Source organism: Pimephales promelas, chromosome 8, assembly GCF_988280905.1.
Source record: "Pimephales promelas chromosome 8, fPimPro1.hap1.1, whole genome shotgun sequence".
Lineage (NCBI taxonomy): Eukaryota > Metazoa > Chordata > Actinopteri > Cypriniformes > Leuciscidae > Pimephales > Pimephales promelas.
The window spans coordinates 39458892-39484408 of NC_142776.1; the positions used below are offsets into that span (position 1 = coordinate 39458892).

General features: G+C 42.5%; 3 protein-coding genes across 17 annotated transcripts in view; 2 read left to right on the forward strand and 1 right to left on the reverse strand.

Moving 5' to 3' along the window:
* Positions 1-7084, reverse strand: part of LOC120465065 (uncharacterized) — a 7881-nt gene extending 797 nt beyond the window's left edge. Inside the window, exons 1-16 of the mRNA XM_089134572.1 lie at positions 6627-7084; positions 6452-6518; positions 6284-6349; positions 6145-6201; positions 4725-4802; positions 4576-4650; positions 3739-3807; positions 2908-2955; positions 2772-2825; positions 2646-2699; positions 2470-2523; positions 2340-2393; positions 2212-2259; positions 2055-2129; positions 1321-1374; positions 20-106 (exon numbers count right to left, since the gene is read on the reverse strand). Of these exons, the coding sequence (XP_088990698.1) occupies positions 20-106; positions 1321-1374; positions 2055-2129; positions 2212-2259; positions 2340-2393; positions 2470-2523; positions 2646-2699; positions 2772-2825; positions 2908-2955; positions 3739-3807; positions 4576-4650; positions 4725-4802; positions 6145-6201; positions 6284-6349; positions 6452-6518; positions 6627-6648 (962 nt within the window). The 5' untranslated portion in view covers positions 6649-7084. The remainder of the gene's footprint in view (positions 1-19; positions 107-1320; positions 1375-2054; positions 2130-2211; positions 2260-2339; positions 2394-2469; positions 2524-2645; positions 2700-2771; positions 2826-2907; positions 2956-3738; positions 3808-4575; positions 4651-4724; positions 4803-6144; positions 6202-6283; positions 6350-6451; positions 6519-6626) is intronic.
* Positions 7085-8609: 1525 nt separating this feature from the next.
* Positions 8610-14785, forward strand: fbxl3b (F-box and leucine rich repeat protein 3b). The gene is made up of 5 exons (XM_039654647.2): positions 8610-8933; positions 10331-10690; positions 10760-10882; positions 10992-11163; positions 12206-14785. The coding sequence occupies exons 2-5, from the start codon at positions 10355-10357 to the stop codon at positions 12844-12846; spliced, it is 1272 nt and encodes a 423-aa protein (XP_039510581.2). The 5' UTR covers positions 8610-8933; positions 10331-10354; the 3' UTR covers positions 12847-14785.
* Positions 14786-17136: 2351 nt separating this feature from the next.
* caskb (calcium/calmodulin dependent serine protein kinase b) overlaps positions 17137-25517 on the forward strand; it is a 34345-nt gene continuing 25964 nt past the window's right edge. For 10 of the 15 annotated variants that reach the window (XM_039654546.2, XM_039654576.2, XM_039654577.2 and 7 more), the window contains exons 1-5: positions 17138-17740; positions 23955-24067; positions 24726-24831; positions 25243-25320; positions 25411-25483. In XM_039654546.2, the coding sequence (XP_039510480.1) occupies positions 17682-17740; positions 23955-24067; positions 24726-24831; positions 25243-25320; positions 25411-25483 (429 nt within the window). In that variant the 5' untranslated portion in view covers positions 17138-17681. Of the gene's footprint in view, positions 17741-23954; positions 24068-24725; positions 24832-25242; positions 25321-25410; positions 25484-25517 lie in introns of all 15 variants that reach the window. The other 5 variants (XM_039654515.2, XM_089134580.1, XM_089134582.1 and 2 more) reach the window with 1 other exon arrangement.

Below are 25517 nucleotides of genomic sequence, written 5' to 3' on the forward strand. Positions count from 1 at the left end.
AACCTCATTAACCCCTGACCTGCTGGAGGACTGCAGTGTCTGCAGAGGCGAGCGAAGGGTCGGTGACGCAGAGGGAATCTCAGTGCTCACGGTCCTGACCTGCGTTCTGATATCAGGAGAACAACACAGGCCTGATCACAGAAGAGTCCATCTGACCATCATCATCATCATCATCACGTCTACACTCGAAAAAATATTGGGTTCATTTTATACCCAAATCCTGGGTTGAGCCTTTTGGGTACATTTTTTTTGGGTTATATTTTCAGTGTTTGGGTAATATTTGTGTAACTCAGCTCCTGGGTCAGACGTAACAACACAGGGGTTGAGTTATTTATCACAGGCTTTGTGCGAGAACTTCACGTCCCCTCTTCAGGAGAAGTAACACGAGTTATTCTGTAAACATTAAAGGGTTAGTTCACCCAAATATGAAAACTCACCCTCATGTTGTTCAACCCCGTAAGACCTTCGTTCATCTTCGCAACACAAATTAAGATATTTAAGATATTAAGATCGCTCCTGCATACTAGTCCATAGGCTTCTTGAGGGAATGACTCGAAAAGTCATTAAAGACATCGTTAAAATAGTCCAAGTGACTACAGGGGCTCAATCTTAACTTTATCAAACGACGAGAACACTTTTGTGCGCAAAAATAAGGACTTTATTTCAACTATTGGTTTATTTCTCCCTCTGCGCGAGTCAGGTTACTAGTTTAATAGCGTAAGCTTCTGTTATTGTACGTCACACGCATCATCACACACATGACCAGCGTCGGCCAATAGTGAGCCTACGTGTGACGTAGCTTTACGCAATCACACTACGTTAACTGACTACAGGCTCATGGAGAAGGAAGTGAATAGTTGAAATAAAGTCGTTATTTTTGTTGTTTTTTTTGCACAAAAGTGTTCTCTCTTCGTTTGATAAAGTTAAGATTGAGCCCCTGTAGTCACTTGGACTATTTTAACGATGTCTTTAATGACTTTTCGTGTCATTCCCTCAAGAAGCCTATGGACTAGTATGCAGGAGCGATCTTAATATCTTAAATATCTTAATTTGTGTTGCGAAGATGAACGAAGGTCTTACGGGGTTGAACAACATGAGGGTGAGGAAATACTGACAGAATTTTCATTTTTGGGTCAACTAACCCTTTAATTCATGTATGAAGTATAAAAGAAAAGGCTATTACTACAGTAATAATTAATCAACCCATTATGCTGGGTTAAATTAACCCTGTCCTATATATTTACCCAGACTTTGGGTTGTGTTTGTGAGAGTGCAGTGTGTGTGAGCTGGCTTTGACGTGATGTGGAGTGTGTGTCTTACTGTGATCGGAGCGGCTGTGACAGCAGCGAGTCAGCGAGGCCGTCCAGTGGAGCGCTGAGGGGGAAACACACATGAAGATCTCAGGGTAAGAAGATTTACCTGACAGTCTGGAAGCTGGAGTGTGTGTTACGGAGAACACCTGATCAGCGTGAACAACGTCACTGACGGATCGATATAATGTGTGTTTGGCCTTCACACACACACACACACTCGTGAACACGGCTCATCTGCGTGAATGCGAGCGCATTAGCTGCTCAATCTCGGGTGTTTCAGACGTGAGATGATCACGATGAGCTCATGAAAACTGTTGACTATTTTATTTTCCGTATTTATCCGCTGTGTATTGATGATATCTGTTGAGTTATGGCCTTTATGTGCGCTTGAACTGAGCCGTGAGTGTGTGTAGACGTTTGGAAAATGTCGAATTTAGAAAATAAGCATGATTTGTCATCTTACAATTATTTCGTCGAGGACGAGTGTAGACTCAGTGTGAGTGAAATACTGAAGAACTGTTCACATCAGAAACTGGAAGACTTTGACTCGTGTGGAGCCGGCGACTCGTAACCTGTAATGAGTATTTCGCTGTCAGGCGTCTGTGCTTTTTAAGGGTGTTCTTACGCCCCTGTCGTCACGCGTGTGACCGCTGGCTTAAAGTGAACATGTTTTGTAAATTGATGTTTTGACCTTGATGATGTGATAGATCTTTGTTTCACTGACTGAATAAGTTCCCGCACCTCGCTGAGGGTTTCTGTGCCGGCCGCAGACTCTCCTCCAGCGCTGGAGATGCTTTAGTGTTCGTGACGGCCGTCCTGTTGATGGACAGAGCAATCAGAGACCCTAAACATCTGATGTGTGTGTGTGAGTGTGTGTGTGTGTGTGTGTGACACCTACTGAGACGGTGTCGAGGACTTCAGTGTAGACACAGACACACTTTCACTCCTGAGAAAAGAGAACATTATTAGGTGTGTGTGTGTGTGTGTGTGTGTGTGTGTGAGAGAGAGAGAGAGAGAGACACTTACTGAGACAGAGACGGAGTTGAGGACTTCACTGTAGACACAGACAAGCTTTCACTCCTGAGAACAGAGAACAACATTAGGTGTGTGTTTGTGTGTGTGTGTGTGTGTGTGTGTATGTGTGAGAGACACTTACTGAGACTGAGACGGTGTTGAGGACTTCAGTGTAGACACAGACACACTTTCACTCCTGAGAAAAGAGAACATTATTAGGTGTGTGTGTGTGTGTGTGTGTGTGTGTGTGTGTGTGTGTGTGTTTGTGTGTGTGTGTTTGTGTGTGTGTGTTTGTGTGTGTGTGTGTAAGACACTTACTGAGACAGAGACGGTGTTGAGGACTTCACTGTAGACACAGACACACTTTCACTCCTGAGAAAAGAGAACATTATTAGGTGTGTGTGTGTGTTTGTGTGTGTGTGTGAGAGAGAGAGAGACACTTACTGAGACAGAGACGGTGTCGAGGACTTCAGTGTAGACACAGAAACGCTTTCACTCCTGAGAAAATAGAACAACATTAGGTGTTCATGATCCGTGTGTGTGTGTGTGTGTGTGTTTATGTGTGGAGGATGAATCTGACCGGGTCGAGCTCTTCACGGGACTGGAGACGGAGGAACTCTTCCCAGCGCTGAGGAATGAAGAAACACATCAGAACTTCAGGTGCTCCTCATCAGTGTTGTCTGGTGTGTGGGACGCATTACTTTTAACATTTACAACTAAATATATGAGTTACTACAAGTTATTTGTTTTCCTGGACCAGCGCCGATGATCTCACACTCTAAAAATGCTGGGTTGTTTTTACCCAATTTTGGGTAAATATGGACAAACCCAGCCATTGGGTTAAAATTGTAATTTAAAAATGTAACCCATGTAACCCAATGGCTGGGTTTGTCCATATTTACCCAAAATTGGGTAAAAACAACCCAGCATTTTTAGAGTGTGAGATCATCGGCGCTGGTGCACCATCGTCTGTGACGTCGAGTCTGTTGTTAAACGTGTGTGAACTCTGATCTTCAACCCAGCGTTCTTTAGAGTGTATTCAGTCTGTTTATTATAAGTAACTAACATACAAATCAACACCTAAACAGAACTGCAGAAATACAGAACCATGACATACTAAACTATACAGGTAACGAATCTCGGCTGAAAAACACTATTCAAATCTATATTTGACTGACGTTTCCCACACTGGGGTTCGTGAGTTGAAGAAAAGCCATATTATTTAATAAATATTGTAATAAAAATGTAAAATAAAGCATATTAAAGAATGATTTTTAATGTCATGTAACCACTAACTGAGATTAACATCAGAGAACCGTGAACATGTTTCATCAAATTATTAAAATATGAAATGAAAACTTCAAGAACAGGTTTGTGAATCACTGAATCGCACAGATGTCACTCGACTCACCCATTGGTAGACTGAGACGCTGTGAGATCTGGAAACTTCTCACCGAACGATGGTTTAACAGGACTCGATCTGTCACACACAAACATGAACACGCGTTTAACGGCCCTGGTGTTTGAGACTTCTGCTCACCAAGGCTGCGTTTATTAGATCAAAACTACAGTAAAACAGTGAAATATTCCTCCAGTGTAAATCAGCTGTTCTCTATGTGAATATACAGTAAAGTGTCATTCCTGTGATTTTCAGCATCATCAGTGTCACATGATCCTCCAGAAATCACTCTAATATGAGGATCTGATGATCAACAAACATTTATGATTGTTATCAGTGTTGAAAACTGTTCATTTTTTGTGGAAACTGTGATAAATTCTATTGTTGAGGATTCGTTGATGATAGAAAAAGCATTTATTTCAAATAGAATGTTTTAAAACATTATATATGTCTTTACTGTCACTTTTTAATCAATTGAATGCATTCATGATAAATAAAAGTATTAATTTCTTTAAAAATATATATATAATTTAGCCCCAACCTTTGAGTGTATGTTAAGATATTAATCAATGTTCTCTGAATGTAAAAAAAAAAAATGTTAAAAAGTTTTTAAAAATGTGTTTTCTTGGTCATGTGAACAAAAGTGGGCGTTTCTAAATTTGTGTGTGTGTTAAACTAATGGGTGTTTATGAATCATGTAATGAAAATGATGCCCTGCACCCCGCCCTCACTGTGACGTGGTCCAATCAGGTGATGTGGTCTAAAATGCCCTCTGTTTATGGCCCCGCCCACTGATCTGGTCCTGCAGACACACTGATAGCGGCCGCTGGTGAACTTCACTTTACTCACGGTTTGCTGCTGGTGTTAGCGCCAGAGAAGACGCGCGCCGTGAAGCTGGATGTGGGAGTCTTGAGCACCGGATTCCTGCAACAGAGTCTCACATTAAACAGATTCACTGAAGCTTCTAGCATGTGTGTGTGAAGAGCATCTGATCTCACTTGGCAGGGACCGGAGGTTTGGGAGCCGGAGTCGGTGGCGGGACGACCGCAGAGATGCTCTTGTTCACTGATGAGGGGCTGAGGGACCACAGAAGAGCCAAGACAAGTCAAGTTATAATCAAGTCAAGTCAAGGTATAGTCAAGTCAAGTTATAGTCAAGTCAGGTTATGTTTTAGTAAAGTCAAGTTATGTTATAGTCAAGTTAAAGTCAGGTTATGTTATAGTCAGGTCAAGGTATAGTCAAGTCAAGTTATAATCAAGTCAAGTTATAGTCAAGTCAAGGTATAGTCAAGTTATGTTATAGTCAAGTCAAGTTATGTTATAGTCAAGTTATGTTATAGTCAAGTCAAGTTATAATCAAGTCAAGTTATAGTCAAGTCAAGTTATAGTCAAGTTATGTTATAGTCAAGTCAAGTTATGTTATAGTCAAGTTATGTTATAGTCAAGTCAAGTTATAATCAAGTCAAGTTATAGTCAAGTCAAGTTATAGTCAAGTTATGTTATAGTCAAGTCAAGTCAGGTTATGTTAGTAAAGTCAAGTTATGTTATAGTCAAGTTAAAGTCAGGTTATGTTACAGTTAGGTCAAGGTATAGTCAAGTCAAGTTATAATCAAGTCAAGTTATAGTCAAGTTATGTTATAGTCAAGTTATAGTCAAATCAAGTTATGTTAGTCAGGTTATGTTATAGTCAAGTCAAGTTATAATCAAGTCAAGTTATAATCAAGTCAAGTCAAGGTATAGTCAAGTTATGTTATAGTCAAGTCAAGTTATGTTATAGTCAAGTTATGTTATAGTCAGGTCAAGGTATAGTCAAGTTATAGTCAAGTTATGTTATAGTCAAGTCAAGTTATAATCAAGTCAAGTCAAGTTATAGTCAAGTTATGTTATAGTCAGGTCAAGGTATAGTCAAGTCAAGTTATGTTATAGTCAAGTCATGTCAGGTTATGTTAGTAAAGTCAAGTTATGTTATAGTCAAGTTAAAGTCAGGTTATGTTATAGTCAGGTCAAGGTATAGTCAAGTCAAGTTATAATCAAGTCAAGTTATAGTCAAGTTATGTTATAGTCAAGTTATGTTATAGTCAAGTCAGGTTATGTTATAGTTAGGTCAAGGTATAGTCAAGTCAAGTTATAATCAAGTCAAGTCAAGTTATAATCAAGTCAAGTTATAGTCAAGTCAAGTTATAGTCAAGTTATGTTATAGTCAAGTCAAGTCAGGTTATGTTAGTAAAGTCAAGTTATGTTATAGTCAAGTTAAAGTCAGGTTATGTTATAGTCAAGTCAAGTTATAATCAAGTCAAGTTATAGTCAAGTTATGTTATAGTCAAGTTATAGTCAAATCAAGTTATGTTAGTCAAGTTATGTTGTAATCAAGTCAAGTTATAGTTACTAAGTCAAGTGTGTGTGTGTGTGTGTGTGTCACCTCTTGTTGAAGGTTGTCCCAGAGTTCACTGGGGTTTTTACGGCCTTCACTGACTTGCTGAAGTTACACAGAACATGAATGTGATTTAATATGAATATGAAAGCAGTGGCTGATATGATTATGATTGACAGATTCTCACCTGCTGACATCATCATCCACTGGTTTCTTCTGAGACAGAACGACTTTACCGAAGTTCGGGTCATCACTATAAAACAACAGCAGATCCAGGAATATTGTAGAGGAGCTCATATGATATCATTTCTACAGCACGTGTGTGTGTGTGTGTGTGTGTGTGTGTGTGTCATACTCGATGGGTTCGTCCTCTTCTGTGTTTCGTTTGATCCAGCTGTTGTCTTGTAGGACGGTTCTCCTCCCTCAAACATGTTGACACATCATCATCATCATCATCATCATCACACACACACACACAACACAAGTTCTCCACAGGTTTCAGGAGCCTCAAATAAACGAGAAGATCTTACCGGATCTGGTGTGTGTGCTCATGATGAAGCGCTGTTGAAGTCCTGTGGATCAAGAGTTCGGCAACAACAGAACCTTCGCTTATAAACCACTCGTGTTTGCGTGTGAAAGTGAGTGTCTGCAGGCGTGCTGTTATGCATATGTGGCAGGTGTGTGTGTGTGTGTGTGTGTGTTTTCTGTTTCTCAGGGTGTGAGCTGAAGTTACATGTCCTGATCAACCAGCAGAAACAATTACCACACACACACACACCCTGCTGATAACCTGCGTTCCTTACACTCGAACGCTTCCCACACACACACACACACATCTCAGAGACGCTGAATATGACTGTGAGAGGCAAAAGTATGGAAGCCCATTTCTGCCACACTGAAAGAAATATATTAAGACTTACTGTACAAAGTCATAAATTCATAATTATGACATTAAAACATCAAAATTGACATAAATTATAATTATAAATTAATTATCAATTGATTATTACACAATTATTACATCAATACATAATTATTGAATATTACATATTACATAAAAGTTGAAATTATTCGTTAAAAAAGGCATAATTATTACATTAAAATATTGCAATTGACATAAACCAAAATTATGGCATAAAATGTTAAATCATAACCAAAACTTGAAATTATGATGAAGTCTAAATTATGTTGATTACTGGTATGACGTAAAAATGTCAAAATTATGACATACTAAGTTATAATTATGTCATAAAATTCCAATCAAGTCATAATTATGATTTACCTAAGCATGATTTTGTTTCTTGTGTGGCAGAAATGAGCTTCAATAAAAAGATATGATAGATATGAAATATGGACAAATGTTCTCATAAGTTTAAAGTCATTAATGCTGCAGTGTAAGTTTGACTGACCTGTGTGTGACGGACGGCCGCTGGCGTGCGAGAGTGTGTGTGTGTGTGTTTGTTAATCTGCTGTCACACCCTGCTCTGCTGTCAGCCAATGAGGACTTTGATCACATGACCTCTGACCTCAGTAAACCTGTACAGTGAGTTTCAGCTGCTTCAGCACACAAACACACACACACACTTTACTCACACTGAGAGAGATTACACACACACACACACACACACAGGTTCTTCACCTGTTCTTCATGACGAGTCCAGGCCTGTCGTTGACGGGTGTGTATCTGACGAACGCGTCACACATTCCTTGTTTTACCAGATGAGTTTCCCTCTCCACATCTGGAGTCTGAGTCGGACCCTCTCCGCTTCACACCACATGCAGAATCATTATTAGAACCAAAAACTACAATATTAGTGTGAATATTGTGTGTGTCTCAGTCGCTGCTTGTATTCCTTTATAAAGCTAGAGATGGAAAGAGAACATCTCACATTTCAGTGTTATTTTAATAGAATTGGGAGAATGATACAGTTTTTGTCTTTTTATTATTTTCTATGTCACTTTTTTATAAATATTTTTTTTAATTTTAGTTTAATTTTTTTTCATTTTTTTATTTTACATCAAGTAACTGAAATAAAATAAAAAAACTATAACCTATTTTAGTTTATTTCTGTTATTTTAATTCAAGTAGGCTAATGGAGATGTTTTGATTGGTTTATGGTTTTAGTTTTAAATAACCCTGAATCCAACACACTTTTAGCATTAGAAAAAAAGACATTTACCCATTATAACCTACACTTTAAAAAAAGATTGATTCATGCTTTAAACATCTAAACATCTAAACATTAAAAAATCTAATCATTACAATGTTTAAACATCTAAACATTTCAACATGTTTTCTGTGATTCGCATACTCCTGTCCTGCCACACACACAGTAAGAGTTACGGTGAAGGTGAAGGTTAGGGTGTTTATTCTCAGTATTTATGAGAGAGAGAGAGAGAGAGAGAGAGAGAGAGAGAGAGAGAGAGAGAGAGAGAGAGAGAGAGTGTGTTTGTGTGTGTGGGTGGGTGGGTGTGAGAGAGAGATCGACGCCCTCTGCCGGCAGCGTGAGGAACTACACTCAATCGACTCTACCCAGAATGCACCGCTCGCGTCTTAGCCTCTTAGCACAAGCTCTCTTTTACTTTCTGTGAGCTCAACACTTTGCCATTTTCCGCGAACAGGCGCTTCTCTGAGGAGAAATTGGGTCACAAAATACTGAGAGAAACCCTCGACGCTCTTCACGGTGTTTACCCTCACCGCCGATCCCCGCGCGTCGATCTCCGCCCTCACCGCGTCGAGCGAGGCCAATGCTGGTGTTCGGTCGGGCCGCTCGGGGGAAGCACTGGAGCTCGGGCCCGGGCTGAGGACAACCGATCACCGATCACCGCACACACAGGTACATCAACACCAACAAACTTTATATAATATGTCATATATGTCTGTCTGTAGGGATGGGCGTCGACTCACATTTCACCATCCGATTCGATATTGATTCATGTGGACATACAGTATATCAGGCACTTTAGTTAGTTCACGTTACAGTGATTTATTTACATGTCAGTTTTGTCAACTAAAACTGTAAACAGGAAAATGGCTTTAATAACTTTTTTTCATGACGGATTTTCTCAGTCATACATTAAATATTGAAGAACAGGTTATGTAAATGTAATGCAATGTAGTGTGTAAACTATGGAAGCGCTCCTCTAGAGTTCTGTCTCTGAAGTGTGTGTGTGTGTGTGTGAGTGTGTGAGAATGTGAGTTATTGTTCAGTTATTGCTGTGTGATTGACGGCTGAAAAACTGATTGATGGATTATGAGATATGATTGATTTCAGGAAGTTGTTCTGAATCTTCCAACTGTCCTTCTGATGTTCATTGGTGTTTATTTGCTGTAACTAACGTTAGTAGTGAAGAGGAGGAGGCTTCATCTGACACACACACACACACACACACATTATGGGATGGAGGAGGACAGAGAGTGTGTGTGTGTGTGTGTGGAGGATGTTAGATTGACAGATGTCAGACTGAAGCTGATCGGATAATGACAGTGTTGATGTTTGTTCAGATGCAGATTTATTCTTGATTAATATTGATATTGATTCTGTACAGTGTTTTCTCACACACACCTGGAGCTTGATTCACGGAGTCATGTTGGGCGTGTTGACGCATTTAATTTAGATTCTGTTAAGTTAATTCATGCATGAATGTGTTTGGCAAATGCTCGTTAATCCATGTGTGTTTAGATGAAGTCGGAAGATGATAGCGGACCTAGTTAACCACAGGTCATTAAAGAGTAAAGAAGTAGATGATGAACAGCTCATGTACACACTAATGTTGTTTGTTATTGTTATATTGTAACGAGGGTTTGAAATTAACTTTTTTACCCACCGGCCAACTAAATGTTTAAGTTACCGGCCGTTTAAAACCTCTTTTAGCCAAGAAGAGAAATGAACCAGATTAACTACATCACTCAAATGCACATTTGTTTATTTATTTATTTCTATGATTATTAAAAATTCTAGTTTTTATTTGCAGCAGGGACGCGATTATAGCGATTAAACACGGGAAAAGTCAGATTTTCATGATATGTCCCCTTTAAGTAAACCAGCCGCAGCGCTGTATACTGGATATGCTAACAGAAACACACCGCGTCAGTGATGATGTCATCATCGTGTCTCGCGCCTCCTCATACACCAACAATTCAAATGTTTTTTTTTTGCCGATTATTAGAATTTCGCATTTTTATTTGACGGCCCTAATGTGAAGATCTCCTAATACTCCGTTGGGTCCGTAGGCGCTGTTGGTCCGCGTGCTGAGAATGAAGCGAGTGCACGAGGCGGACGGGAGGAGCGTGTCGGAGCTGTGCAAGCGGGTCCGCTGGGCCGGTTCTGAGGACGAGACCGCGGTGGACTGGCGACTGCTCCCCGAGGAGATCCTGCTGATCGTCTTCCAGTACCTGCCTCTGCTGGACCGGGCCTGGGCCGCACAGGTGTGTCGCGGCTGGAACAACACCTTCCACACGCCGCAGCTCTGGAGGTGCTTCGAGTTCCAGCTCAACCAGCCGGCCAGCTCCTGCCTGAGGGCCACACACCCCGACCTCATCAAGCAGATCATCACACGCCACTCCAACCACCTGCAGTACGTCAGCTTCAAGGTGAGTGTGTGTGAGAGTGTCTCTCGCTGCAGCTGGAGATGATGTCATTGCTGATGTGTGTGTGTTCAGGTGGACAGCAGCACTGAATCTGCAGAAGCCGCGTGTGATATCCTCTCTCAGCTCGTCAACTGCTCTCTGAAGACCCTCGGCCTCATTTCCACCGCGAGACCCTCCTTCATGGAGCTGCCCAAAGTCAGTCTCACACACACACACACACACACACACACTCTATTTTCCATCTCTCAGTTCCAGCCTCACTGTAATGCGCTCGTGTGTGTGTGTGTGTGTGTTCTCTCCTCAGTCTCACTTCATCTCGGCGCTGACGGTGGTGTTCGTGAACTCGAAGTCTCTGGCGTCTCTGAAGATCGATGACACTCCGGTGGACGATCCGTCACTCAAAGTGCTGGTGGCGAACAGCAGCGACACACTGAAGCTGCTGAAGATGAGCAGCTGTCCACACGTGTCCCCCGCAGGCGAGCGCCACACACACACACACACACACACACTCTCATCAGGGCTGGGGAACGGGGCATTTCAACCATTCTGCTTATCGATTCCTAATTTTGGAATTATTTAGTTGTGGCTGAATATCATGAACTCGTCAGCTAAAGAACACTTACAGCAGCGCTGTCGCTTTAAAGGGTTAGTTGACCCAAAAATGAAAATTCTGTCAGTATGTCCTCGCCCTCATGTTGTTCAACCCCGTAAGACCTTCGTTCATCTTCACAACACAAATTAAGATATTTAAGATATTAAGATCGCTCCTGCATACTAGTCCATAGGCTTCTTGAGGGAATGACACGAAAAGTCATTAAAGACATCGTTAAAATAGTCCAAGTGACTACAGGGGCTCAATCTTAAGTTTATCAAACGATGAGAACACTTTTTGTGCGCAAAAACAACAAAAATAATGACTTTATTTCAACACACATGACCAGCGTCGGCCAATAGTGAGCCTACGTGTGACGTAGCTCTACGCAATCACACTACGTTAACTGACTTACAGGCTCATGGAGAAGGAAGTGAATAGTTGAAATAAAGTCGTTATTTTTGTTGTTTTTTTGCGCACAAAAGTGTTCTCGTCGTTTGATAAAGTTAAGATTGAGCCCCTGTAGTCACTTGGACTATTTTAACGATGTCTTTAATGACTTTTCGAGTCATTCCCTCAAGGAGCCTATGGACTAGTATGCAGGAGCGATCTTAATATCTTAAATATCTTAATTTGTGTTGTGAAGATGAACGAAGGTCTTACGGGGTTGAACAACATGAGGGTGAGGAAATACTGACAGAATTTTCATTTTTGGGTGAACTAACCCTTTAATAGCCGCATGGGTCCACGACACACACGAGGACAGAACACACAGTCTCGCTCGCTCGAATGCTTTAAAGTCATGTTGAAATGCACACAAAGGAATCAATAAGTTATTTTTAATTTTATAACAAGTATTCGAGTCCCGACCGCATCACTGGTGCTCTTTGAACTGGTTCAGCTAACGGTGTGTGTTGTCTCTGCAGGAATCCTGTGTGTGGCGGATCAGTGTCACGGCCTGCGCGAGCTGGCGCTAAACTACCACCTGTTGAGCGACGAGCTCCTGCTAGCGCTGTCGTCGGAGCGGCACGTTCACCTGGAGCACCTGCGCATCGACGTGGTCAGCGACACCCCGGGCCAGACCTTCCACTCCATCAAGAAGAGCAGCTGGGACGCCATGCTGCGCCACTCGCCCCAGTTCAACCTCGTCATGTACTACTTCCTGTACGAGAACGAGTTCGGGCCGTTCTTCCGCGACGAGGTGCCGGTGACGCACCTGTACTTCGGCCGCTCGGTCAGTAAGGAGGTGCTGGGCCGCGTGGGGCTGACGTGCCCGCGGCTGGTGGAGCTGGTGGTGTGCGCTAATGGCCTGCGCCCGCTGGACGAGGAGCTGATCCGCATCGCTGAGCGCTGCCAACACCTGGCGGCCATCGGCCTGGGCGAGTGCGAGGTCTCCTGCAGCGCCTTCGTGGAGTTCGTGAAGATGTGCGGCAAGCGGCTCTCGCAGCTCTCCATCATGGAGGAGGTGCTGATGCCCGACAACCAGTACGGGCTGGACGACATCCACTGGGAAGTGTCCAAACACCTGGGGCGCGTCTGGTTCCCCGACATGATGCCCACCTGGTAGCCGGAGACGCTCGCTAGTAATCGCGCTTAAACACACTTCATCAGGACAGCTGAGATGATGCGCTTCTCACACAGAATACGGCAGTCGTGTGTTTATTAGTCATGTTTAATGTGTGTGTGTGAGAGACTGTGGCGTTCAGAGGGATGTGTGTGTGTGTGTGAGACGCCCTCTTGTGTTCATATGGAGCATTTACTCCCGATCTTCACTGACGAGCTGCACATAAATTAATCACTGCTTCGTGTCCACGATTTGTCCGTCTGAAACACGTTCTGCAAATCCTAAAAGTTTCCTCTGATCCTCGGCTATAATCTGCAGTCGTCGATCGCTAGTTTGTAATTCAGCGACAGCGATCACATGACCTCTGCCGAACCCCCGTCGGTGTGTGAGATCGGACTCAGGCCCCGTCCACACTACTGCGTTTTCGTTTAAAAACGGAGAATTAAAACGAATACGATCTCCGTCCACACCAGCGTTTTATCTGCGTATTAGAATTGATCTCCGTCCACATTAAAATGACTGAAAACGCAGATCACGTGACCATTCACCAACACTGGGCATGCGCTCGCCGGTGTAAACAGAGATTGACGAATCAGGGAAGGACACGTCATGACTGATGACACCCAATCATAGAGCCGAGCGTCAGTGTTTCTGAACTCCTCCGTTTGTCTCGTCCACACTAAAACGCCCTCCGGAGATTCAAAACGCAAAACGGAGCTGCAGCGTTTCTAAACTTCTCCGTTTTAGGTCTTCGTTTTTCCCGCTTTAGTGTGGACGCGAGGTGCAAACGTAGCAAAAGGTCTCCGTTTTTAAACGAAAACGCAGTAGTGTGGGCGGGGCCTCAGTCCTGCAGTGATTCTCCTTCGACTCCGTTCTTCAAGACGAGCTGTGACCAAAACTAGCGTTAGCGATTCCTGTGTAGCGACTGTTTCAATCCCGCGTGTGACGCAGCTCACGGCCCCTGATGGAGAAGGCACGTCTCCACTGTCGGACATTATTACAGTCGAGATGGAGCGTGTGTGTGTGTGTGTGTGTGTCTTCTCTCTCATGTTGGACATGTTGGACGCTCGTGTCTGTCGACTTCATGGGTTCTCAAGCAATACTTTAAAGGGTTAGTTCACCCAAAAATGAAAATTAAGTCATTAATTACTCACCCCCATGCTGTACCAACCCCGTAAGACCTTCGTTCATCTTCGGAACACAAATAAAGATATTTTTGATTGAATCTGAGGGCTGGATCACTTTTCCATAGACAGCCTGAGGGACTGCCTCTTGACGGCCCAGAAAGTCATTAAAAGAAAAGGTTTAAATATTCCATGTGCCTACAGCGGCTCAACTATAACTTTATCAAGCGACGAGACTACTTTTTGTGCGAAAAAAAACGTAAATAACGACTTTATTCGACTTTCCATTACTTCCTTATGGGTGCATGCGCGAGAACTGAGACGAGACCGTTCTTCTTCGACTACTTTTTGTTACCTGCTCACCGCTTAGGAGTTTTACCGCCCCCTACCGTATAAGATGACGTACTGATATAGCCGGAGGCGCAAAACGTTCTGTTTACAAGCAGTACGTCATCTTATACGGTAGGGGGCGGTAAAACTCCTAAGCGGTGAGCAGCCGGTAACAAAAAGTAGTCGAAGAAGAACGGTCTCGTCTCAGTTCAATTTTTGGGTGAACTAACCCTTTAAAGAGGCTCAATTCAGATCATTTGCACTTTATTTAGAAATGTACATATGAGATTATGGGTTGTCAATAGTTCTCCTGATGATAATGACGATTATTATTAGATTATTTTCTTTGCATTAAATGAATAGTGATAAACTTTTAATTGCTTCATCGTTTTTATGAATATAAATAATGGAAGTTTATCTATAAAAGAGACGAACCATGTGGTGTAAAATGTAAATGTTGTTGTTTTTGAATAAATGTGTGTATGTCAGAGGCGCTTCAGTGTGTGTTCTTGGTGACGGTTCACATCGGTGGAGACGTCTCTTCAATTACAGGTTAGACACTGAACTGCTTTTTAAATCGTTATTTCTATAAAAAACAATTCTATTAAAAGTGAAAATTATTTTGTTTGTTTAGATTAAAGTCTGAAAAAGTCTTTTGAAATAAAATAATGCCATTTTCAAGTTTCAAATAAGTCATTAGAAGAGTTCAATAAAAGGTCATTCAGTACTCGACTGTGATTGGTTCATTCAATGCAGAGCCAGCGATGTCCAGCTCCGCCTCTCTGGACTGAATGGGTGGAGTTATGTAGGATTATGGCTGTGGTTGGTCTGTCTAGCCCCACCCATTTCAAGCTCCGCCCATCGGCTCTGCAGGACGTCATGTGACGCATATGAAAACAGTTTCCTGACTGTATAAGTGCATTAAGTTTCTTCTAATTAATTAGCCACTTGAACATAAAAGATGAATCAGATTCTGAAATAGTGATTAGATGGAAAAAATAAATGTTTATGTCATTCAGCGCTGGACCGTCCAAGGTACTAAGACTCGGCTTCCCGAAGGACTTCTTCAGATCACAGATGTGGATCGACAGCTCATGTTCAGATAGTTATAACCTTTATAATTCCCGTACATGGATCATCTCTATCTGGTGATTTCAGTGAGAGAGATCGTTGATTTAACACACTTTATCCACATTGCATTCAGGGTTTTAACAGTTCATTCACTGGGAATCGAACCCTAACTCTAGTGTTGCGAACACTGTGATCTACCCTGTGAAACGCTTTATTATTATCATCGCATTACACTAATCACTGTACATTTATCATGTTTTATGTCTATGCGTTTCAATGTAGTGTTTAACTCCTATGTTCAGATATGATGATGATGATGATAATCTTTATTCAGGACACACAAGATGGTCCATAGCCCTATACATATACCATAATATTACAAAGTGCATTAAAAAGAAAAAGAAGAGAGAGAGAGATAACAAAAGGAAGAAAAAAGAACAGAGTTCTATAAAATGACTACACAGTCAGTATTCTACAATACATACAAAAAAGTATCATCAAGATATCATCAGATTTAATGCTTTTTATGTTTTTAATATAAATGATGTTAATAAGTATTTTTATTAGACTTAGGTCTAGTAATAAATTACAAGTAATGTAATCAGATTACTTTTCAAGTAACTATAAAGTAAGACATTACTTTTAAATTTACAACATATCTGAGTTACTTTTCCAAAAAGTCTATCTGATGTTGTATGTGTGATGTCATGTGTCTCTGATGTCGTGTCTGTGTGTGTGTGAGAGATATCCTGTGTCTGTGATGTCATGTGTCTGTGTGTGATGTCATTTGTGTGTGTGATGTCATGAGATGCTCAGAAAGTGTTGATTTCATGAGGGATTTAAAATTCAGCCACTGATGTTTGAAACCCGTTACTGCCACACATGACAAAATAGGGAAAATCTTGATTATGACATGAATTTATGACATACTTTGTCATAATTAAGAGATAAAAAGGTAAATAAATCAACATTTTGACTTTTATGTAAGAATAAAAAGTCAAAATAATTAGATAAAGTCGAAATTATGACATGCTAAAATCGTTATTATGATTGAATGAAAAAAATGGAAAATTATCGAAATTTCCATGTCAAATGTTCAGCTTTTATGTCACAATCTAAACTTTTTATGTCATAATTACTATTTACAAAAGTAGGATTATTTTTTTGTTTGGCAGAAATAAAACCACCTTACATAAGGTGGTTGTTTGTGGCATCAGTGCAAAAGCAAGCGCTCCTTCAAAAGTGTTTTTATTTGGATAAATATGTCGATATACAAGCTATTAGCTGCTCGAATGTGCAAACCGTATTAGTTTATATTAAATGTGTATTTTATGAGAATATTTCTGCGCTTGATATGATCATGTGGCTCAGTCAGTGATGTCATATTTGATAAATATCAGGATCACAAGCAAAATATTGTTCTGCCTGCGACCCTTACTATTTATTCCCAGAGATATTATTCTGCAGCATTTATTCCGTAAGAAAATATACGGATCCTCAGGAAAATCGCAGAAACTCTGACGTCATCGGATGGTCAACCAGCACGCGGAGCGACGCGGATCCGCCATTGGCCGATTGACCAGAGAACGGCTTTTCTGTGGTCAGATTAGGAAACTCAGCGCTGTGGACTCGAAGGCGCGCCCTTCTCCGGCCATCTTGGCTCAAACAGGCCGATGAGCGTCAGCGGAAACATCCGGGTTATCCAGCGCACTTCGGCGGCCATTGTGGCTCTTCATCCCGCAGCTTCATAACCTTGAGAGGGCGGAGCGTTACGCGCTGAACGAGAGTAGCAGCGGAGCGGGAGGAGAGACACCGAGCTGCAGAAAACCGTTACACGGGCAGAGCTGCTTTACCTCACGCGCACCGAGCCGCTTTAACGGAGGACCAGGGCGTGTACCGGTGCGTCTAACGGACAATCATGAGCGCCGTTGGACGGGAACCGAAGCGGCACCGGCTTTGAGCGCGTTTTCATCGTTGGAATATCTCGAGCCGTTTTTTTCGAGTCTTCTTCTTTTTTTTTGCGGCCGTTCACGTCACGCTGACATTTATTATTTGAAGCGGCAGATTCCCGGAGCGTTGCGACCTGAATCCCGGAGCGTTGATTTTCCCTGACATCATCATCATCACCATCACCACCATCATCGTCGTCGTTCGGTGTGAACGGGCAGATTCGGTGGGTCAACCGTCGACGGGAATCCACGGGATTTACGACAGGATTCCGCGGGTGAAAATTATCCGCCACTCGGATTCTGACGTTCGCGGCGCGTTTCTGTGGGAAATCGGATCTGTTCCCGAGGATCTGTCGGCGGGACTATGGCTGACGACGACGTGCTGTTCGAGGATGTGTACGAGCTGTGTGAGGTGATCGGGAAGTGAGTAATCGAATCTAATCAATCAATCAATCATCTGATACTGATCGGCTCCGGTGTGAGGCGTTTTCCTCCGGATCTCTTTGTCTCGTGTGTTGTTGACATTTTATGGCTCTTAGGTTCAGCTGACCGTGTGTGTGTGTGTGTGTGTGTGTGAGTGAGAGAGAGAGAGAGAGAGAGATAGTGATTTGACACTAATATTCATTGATCAGTAACTCTTCATTCATACTCTCCTATTATATGACTTTCTTGTCAATGCTTGTCTTGTAAAGGTGAAATGTCATTTTTGTCTTTCCTATTGTGCAGGAATATTCTAATACTGATATGTCTTCATTGAATATTAGTCTGTAGTATAAATCTGTCTGTGCCTGTGAGAGAGTGTGTGTGAGTCAGTGTGTGTGTGTGTGTGTGTTGCACTGCTGTTTATTGGTTGAGATTTTAAAGTTGGTTTGTAGATTTCAGGTTATTTCATTCAAACTTGTGTTGAATGAACCATTGCATCATCTGATCATCATCTGAGACTTGTGTGTGTGTGTGTGTGTGTGGATCCTAAAAATAAAGGATTTCCTCATTGAAGCCATAGAAGAACCTTTTTAAGCTCCTCAAAGAAGTTTTCATAGACACACACAGACAGACACACTCTCTCTCTCTCTCTCTCTCTCTCTCTCTCACACACACACACACACACACACACAGAGACAGATACAGACAGTCAGACACACAGACAGACACACACAGACACACACAGACACACACAGACACACACACACACACACACACACACACACACACACACACACACACACTTACAGACAGATAGACAGACACAAACACGCATGTATAGACAGACAGATAGACAGACAAACACACACACACACACACACACACTGAAGATGGATTTTGGTGGATCGGATCACAAGTAGGTGAGACACACACACTAGAGGTCTTCGCGGGTCCACAAATTCATGCCCGATCCGGAAGAGACCCGTGATGTGCTACGCCGAACCGACCCGGACCCGTCTATTATTTGAAAACTGGACCCGAACCCGGCGGGAAGACACAAACCCGACTGGACCCGATTGTCACTTATTATTTCACACAAGTTGATAAAAATAAACTTTTGTCTTCCCTGATTTTAGTAGCCGTCGTCTCACTTCCTGTGACTGACTGATGCGTTACGATCCACCGACGAGAAAGTTCTTCTATCCATATTATTCCTCTCATTATTCCAAGCTTAATCAACTCATTACTTCAGCTTTAAAAGTCCACTTGATGATGTCACGGTGATGGATGACAAATGCAACTTTGCACATGTACATTCTGACTCGAGTTAACTCGCTTAATAACTTTAACTGTTTGCCCTTATGAACTATAATAACGATTGCTCGTTCAGTGGCATCGCTGACGTTATTTATTTGTGATCACATCTGTGCTCTCTGCTCTGCATTGACCACCACAACTTCAAGATTAAACAAGACGCTTCATTTATATTATTATAAAATGGGAGAAAATGTAAAGTGCGGTTTGGCGGAAGCTCTGGTTGCCATAGAAACATGACACGCGCTTGAGACTGCACTACGATGTTAAACAGACCCGGGACACGAAGTAATAGATTCAATTACCCGACCCGGACCCGGCTGATCATTTAAAATAAAGACCCGAACCTGTACGGGCCCCGGTCAGCTCGATGGGTCTCTGGTGCACTGTGAAGACCTCTAACACACACACACACATTTTGGTGAATCAGATCACAAGTAGATGAGGAGACACACGCACACACATATACACACACATACACACACACACAGGGCCAGCTCTGTAAATCTGGGGACCCTAATGCCGAGTTCAGACTGCACGATTTTGGCTCGCCGACAGGTTTTGAGAAATCGCAGACAAATGCTGAAATCACTGGCAAATCGATTTTTCCTATAGTAAAGTCATGCAGTGTGAAACCTGTCGCCGACCCGTCGGTCAGTGTGAACACAGCGGCGACTGAATGCTGGCCAAGATAGTCAGGCAGTGTGAAAAGAACCGTGACCCGACTACTTTGAAAATCGTGCAGTCTGAACTAAACATAAGCAGGATCTTATTTTGGGGCAAGCATCAGTCTAAGCCCAATCTAACAGATCTAGAGCTCTGGCCTAGACTGCAGGTGTTCTGGAGTCTCCTTCTTTGCACTTCTTCTCCACACTTTAAAAAGAGGGAGAAGTTTGACCAGTCATTTCTTTGCTTCCTTCTAATGTGATTTAAACATGTTCTTCTTTTTTCTGCACCCGATGGATAGACTCGTTTCATTTTTTCAGTCAAAAGTCCAGAGAAGACAACGATCTGACACGGCTGGTGGACTTAACGCAGTGCTTCTCAAGCTTTTTCGGTCGTTCCCCAATCTGGACACAATTGTCAAGCCCCAGCACAATGCTAATGAAACAAAAGTAGTATCTAAATACAAATGATCTATCTACGTCAAATAACACAACAAGTTACATATAAAATAACGAAAATAAAAGCAGCTGTGTCAAAATGTTAAAAAAGAAGAGATATCCATTTGGCAAGACACGTCTATTTATTTAAACAAATTAAAATAGGCATACGATAGGCTACTGTGTTTGATATGGGATTTAAATGATGGGGAGTGTTTGAGATATAAACTAATGATTCATTATTTCAATATTCCTTTGTTCTGATCAGAGCATGTGAGAGCGCCGTTTGGATATTCCTCGGCTCGCTCGTTGCACTCGGGGTCGCGCGCTCAACCCCGCCGGCTCCAGAATATGCTGAATAACGGCCGCCTCCGACTAAAGCTTTTTCTAGTCCACTTAGTAGTTATTTATTTAAGACATTAGTGGACAAATCGCCCCTTTATATTGAGTTAATAACTTAAATAGGCTATACAGGAAAATTATAAAGCCACACTCAAGCGCACGAGCCGGCAAAAGTAGGCTAATGATTATGAATGAATGTGTAAAAATAGCAAGGAAACATGTTAATTAATAAACTGGTGTTTTCTGTGTCGCTGAAAAGATGAAGTTGACGATGCAGACTTGCCATGAACGAATAAAGATATAAAGGCATAAAAAGGGAAATTTCCTCCCGTTGGCGCCCCCACCTGTCACGTCTCTATTCCCCACTAGTGGGCGCACACCACACTGAGCGGCGACGCCCGCGACTGCCATCTGTAGTTAGGGGCCCCCTAGTGGCAGCCGCTTAGTTCGCTTATAGGGAGAGCGCACACACACACACACACACACACTCCAGTTCCTCTCCTGTGCTGGAGTCTTCGGGGCCTGTGGGGGAATATGGGATCTTTAAATCTAATGGATGACATGAACTCGCGCAATTTACATGTGAACGCGAACGGAGACACGGAAAACACACGGAGAACATCAGCTTTAGTTTCTGACCTGACAGATGGAAGACTAGCCGAACGCTGTCAGTGTGTGTGTGTGTGTGTTTGTGTGTGTGAGATCAGGAACGCTGTGTGTGTGTGTGTGTGTGTGTGAGATCAGGAACGCTGAGAGTGTGTGTTTGTGTGTGTGTGAGAGATCAGGAACACTGAGTGTGTGTGAGGTCAGGAACACTGAGTGTGTGTGAGGTCAGGAACGCTGAGAGTGTGTGTGTGGGAGGTCAGGAACGCTGAGAGAGTGTGTGTGTGAGTCCAGCGCTCCAGGATTGGCCTGTCTGAGTCCGCTGGGATGTTTTCCATGTTATTCCCAGAATCCTTCCCTGCTCGACTCCAGCTGTAATTGTAGCTGCTGTAATTCTGTCTGTCTGCTTGTTTTCCTTATTTTATACACACACACACACACACACACACACACACACACACACACACACACGCATCCGCTGCGTTCCTCTCAGATCCAGACTCGTGTGAGGGTTCCTAACCTCACTCTTCCTCTTGTGTTTTATTCGGTCCCGAAAGCCGTCAGTCGTTGGTCATGTGACTGCTCTCGACTCCTCATGAGTTACTGCGGTACACCAGCGTCTCGTTCCTCAGCTCACGGGGATTCTGGGACGCTCTGGTCTCACAGGGAATCTGCTGATAGAGTGTTTCTTCACACTCTCAGGTGTGTGTGTGTGTGTGTGTGTGTCTCTGTTCCAGATGTTTTGAGGTCAGACACACTCTCTCTGTCTGTCCTGTGAAGATGTTGTGTTAATCTGAAGCATCACTGGAAGTGTTTCCACTGACATCTAAAAAGGGATTCAGCAGGTGCTCGATTAGTGTGTGTGTGTGTGTTTCCTGCAGGAGTGTGTGTGTGTGTTTGAGCTGAAAAGAGTCTCAGATGAACTGCATTCAGATCTGCTCATTTATTGCCTTCAGCAGGTTCCCTCCATTCATCCAGCAATCACATTAACACATTCACTTCCTGTTTGAGCAGAATACGCTGAGTGTTGAGTTCAGTAGTTCATCACATGTGACCACACTGTCACACGTCCCTTCTGGGTTTGTTTTCTGGAATGTTTCCCTCCTTCACGTGCTGCTCAAAGACTCTCTCTCTCTCTCTCTCTCTCTCTCTCTGTGTGTGTGTGTGTGTGTGTGTGTGTGTGTGTGTGGGAGAGGGAAGCTCTGTTCTTTAATTTGCAGACTGTGGTTGTGGCTTGCCCAGAATAACCCTGTGTGTGTGTGAGATATGTATATATAGATATATACACACATATTAGGGCTCTATGATTTCCGTGATGCGCGGGTGTAATCCAGTCATAAAAATGGAGTTTACAGTATAACAGAACGTCTCAAAGTTGGCAGATTTGGCCTAACCCCAACCCTAACCCTAACCCCAACCCTAACCCTAACCCCAACCCTAACTCTATCCCTAACCCTAACCCCAACAGTAGCCTATTATTGTAATGTTGCAGTGGGAGTTTACATGAGTTTCCAGCATGTTGTGTGATGCTTTCTCCGGTGTGTGTAAAGTCTCAGTGTGGGAATGTACCGTGAGTGATCGTTCTTGTGTTCAAACACGTGCAAAATTGGTTGTAATATTGGTTGCAATCTGAAACATCACTGATAGAGGCCGCTAAAAATACATACAGCACCTTTAATAATTCAACTAACAGCAGTGATGGCAGAGAAATACAGGAGAACACAAGCACTCCTCATAACTGAGACTGAACCGAGACCTGAGGAAACTAGGGCTGTACACACACAGGTACGGCTGTACACACGGGTAGTGTTAAAGTTAATGACCCGAAAAACGGGAACTAATCAACAACCAAGGAAACAAACTATGATCGTTAGGTTGAACAGGAACAAAACACAGAACTCAAACTGAATATACTCATGTGTGAACGCGTGTTCCCATGAGCCGTAACTCAGTGTTGATCTTCATAATCCATCTTCCATTAATAATTCATACTTTTATTCAGTAAGGATACATTGAATTGACCAAAAGTGACAGTAAAGATATTTATAATAGGCCTGCAGTGCTGAATCGGCCCCTCGTTTAAATACAGCGGATGATCAGGGACGATTATATCCTGTCGATCAGAAGGGGACGGGAGACCGTCAGACATTAGAGTTTATCAACTACCATATGTTGCATACAAACATTTCCATTTTTATTTGAGTGTAAATAATTATAACTGAAACATCAGATGAATATAGTAGTTTGAGCTCTGACTCTGTTCCTATAATATTATATTAATAACACAATTATATTATTATATAAATCAATTGAGACGGTTGGCTGTATAGTTTACAGCATTAGTTGGGAGAGATTCCTCTTCCTTAAGAAAATTAGTATTGCCTTCTGTTATCAAAGAATCCTGAAGAATAAAATGCATCACCGTTTCCACAATAATACTGATAATAATCATAACTGTGTCTTGGTCATCAGATCCTCATATTAGAGTGATTTCTGGAGGGTCATGTGACACTGAAGACTGGAGTAATGATGCTGAAAATCACAGGAATAAATTACACTTTACTGTATATTCACATAGAGAACAGATGATTTACACTGGAGGAATATTTCACTGTTTTACTGTAGTTTTGATCATATAAATGCAGGTTTGAGCAGAAGAGACTCTTTCACAAACATTAAAACATCTGAGTTATTACAAACATGTGTACTAGTACTACTAAACGACTGGTGATCGTAATGTAAGTAAAGGTTGTTTGTAATGGTGTAAGCGCTTAAACCTGCTCAGAACTGACTTCATTCCCTTAACTGCTGCTGATGGGGTGTGTGTGTGTGTGTGTGTGTGTGTGTTTCAGGGGTCCGTTCAGTGTGGTGCGGAGATGCATCAACAGAGACACTGGACAACAGTTTGCTGTGAAGATCGTAGATGTGGCGAGTTTCACCTCCAGCCCTGGACTCAGTACAGAGGGTAAACACACACACACACACACACACACACACACACACTATCCCTACCCCTAAACCTATCCATCAAACACACACACACACACACACACACACACACACACACACACACACACACACTATCCCTACCCCTAAACCTATCCATCAAACACACACACACACACACACACACACACACTATCCCTACCCCTAAACCTATCCATCAAACACACACACACACACACACACACACACACACACACACACACACAATATCCCTACCCCTAAACCTATCCATCAAACACACACACACACACACACACACACACACACACACACACACACACACACACACACACTAACCCTACCCCTAAACCTATTCATTAAACACAAACACACACACACACACTAACCTGGGTTAAACCTACCTATCACAGGAAACATTCTTAAATGCATTTTTACATTTTCAATGTTTGATTTATAAGTGTGTATTCAGGTTTAAGTCCCCACCGGCATAGAAAAACATGTACACACATGAATGAGTTGCTCGGTGGCTCCCTCTGCTGGCCACTCATGTGATGTCAGTGACTTGACTCATATTGTTGTTCATAACGAGTGATTAATGAGCTTCTTCAGGATCATGAGTGTGTGTGTGTGTGTGTGTGTGATCTCCTCCTCCTCAGACCTGAAGCGGGAGGCCAGTATCTGTCACATGCTCAAACACCCGCACATCGTGGAGCTGCTGGAGACCTACAGCTCGGACGGGATGCTCTACATGGTCTTTGAGTTGTACGTCTGAGCTTCGTCACAAACACAACACAAGTCTCTCTCTGTCACACCGCTCATACTCAAGCACAGGGGCGTTTAACGAACACTTTCATATGAAATAATAATCATGTTCTGATTCCTATTATTGCACGTCCTCAATTTTATTGGATTATTTTATTTTTTAATGTGGATATTGATGGATTTAAAAAATACACGACTAAAAAAAGAGAAAACTTGAGACATTACAAACATTTAATTCTATATTATCCATTTTTTGTTGAATTTTGTATTTTTTTGACCAGTTGTGATCAAACACAAAACCTCAAATCTGTAATGGAAACGTGCCAACAGACGCATGTAAATATATTATGAAGGGTGTAGCCACACGTCACACTGATGTGTGTGTGTGTGTGTGTGTGTGTGTGTGTGCAGCATGGATGGGGCTGATCTGTGTTTTGAGATTGTGAAGAGGGCCGATGCTGGGTTCGTCTACAGTGAGGCGGTGTCCAGGTGAGTATCACTTCCTGTTCACATCACACTCAACCCATCTGCTTCCTGTGCTCAATCTGTGTGTGTGTGTGTGTGTGTGTGTGTTCACAGTCACTACATGCGACAGATACTTGAAGCCCTGCGCTATTGTCATGACAACAACGTCATACACAGAGACGTCAAGGTAGGACTCGATCTCTGATTCACAATCACAGTTT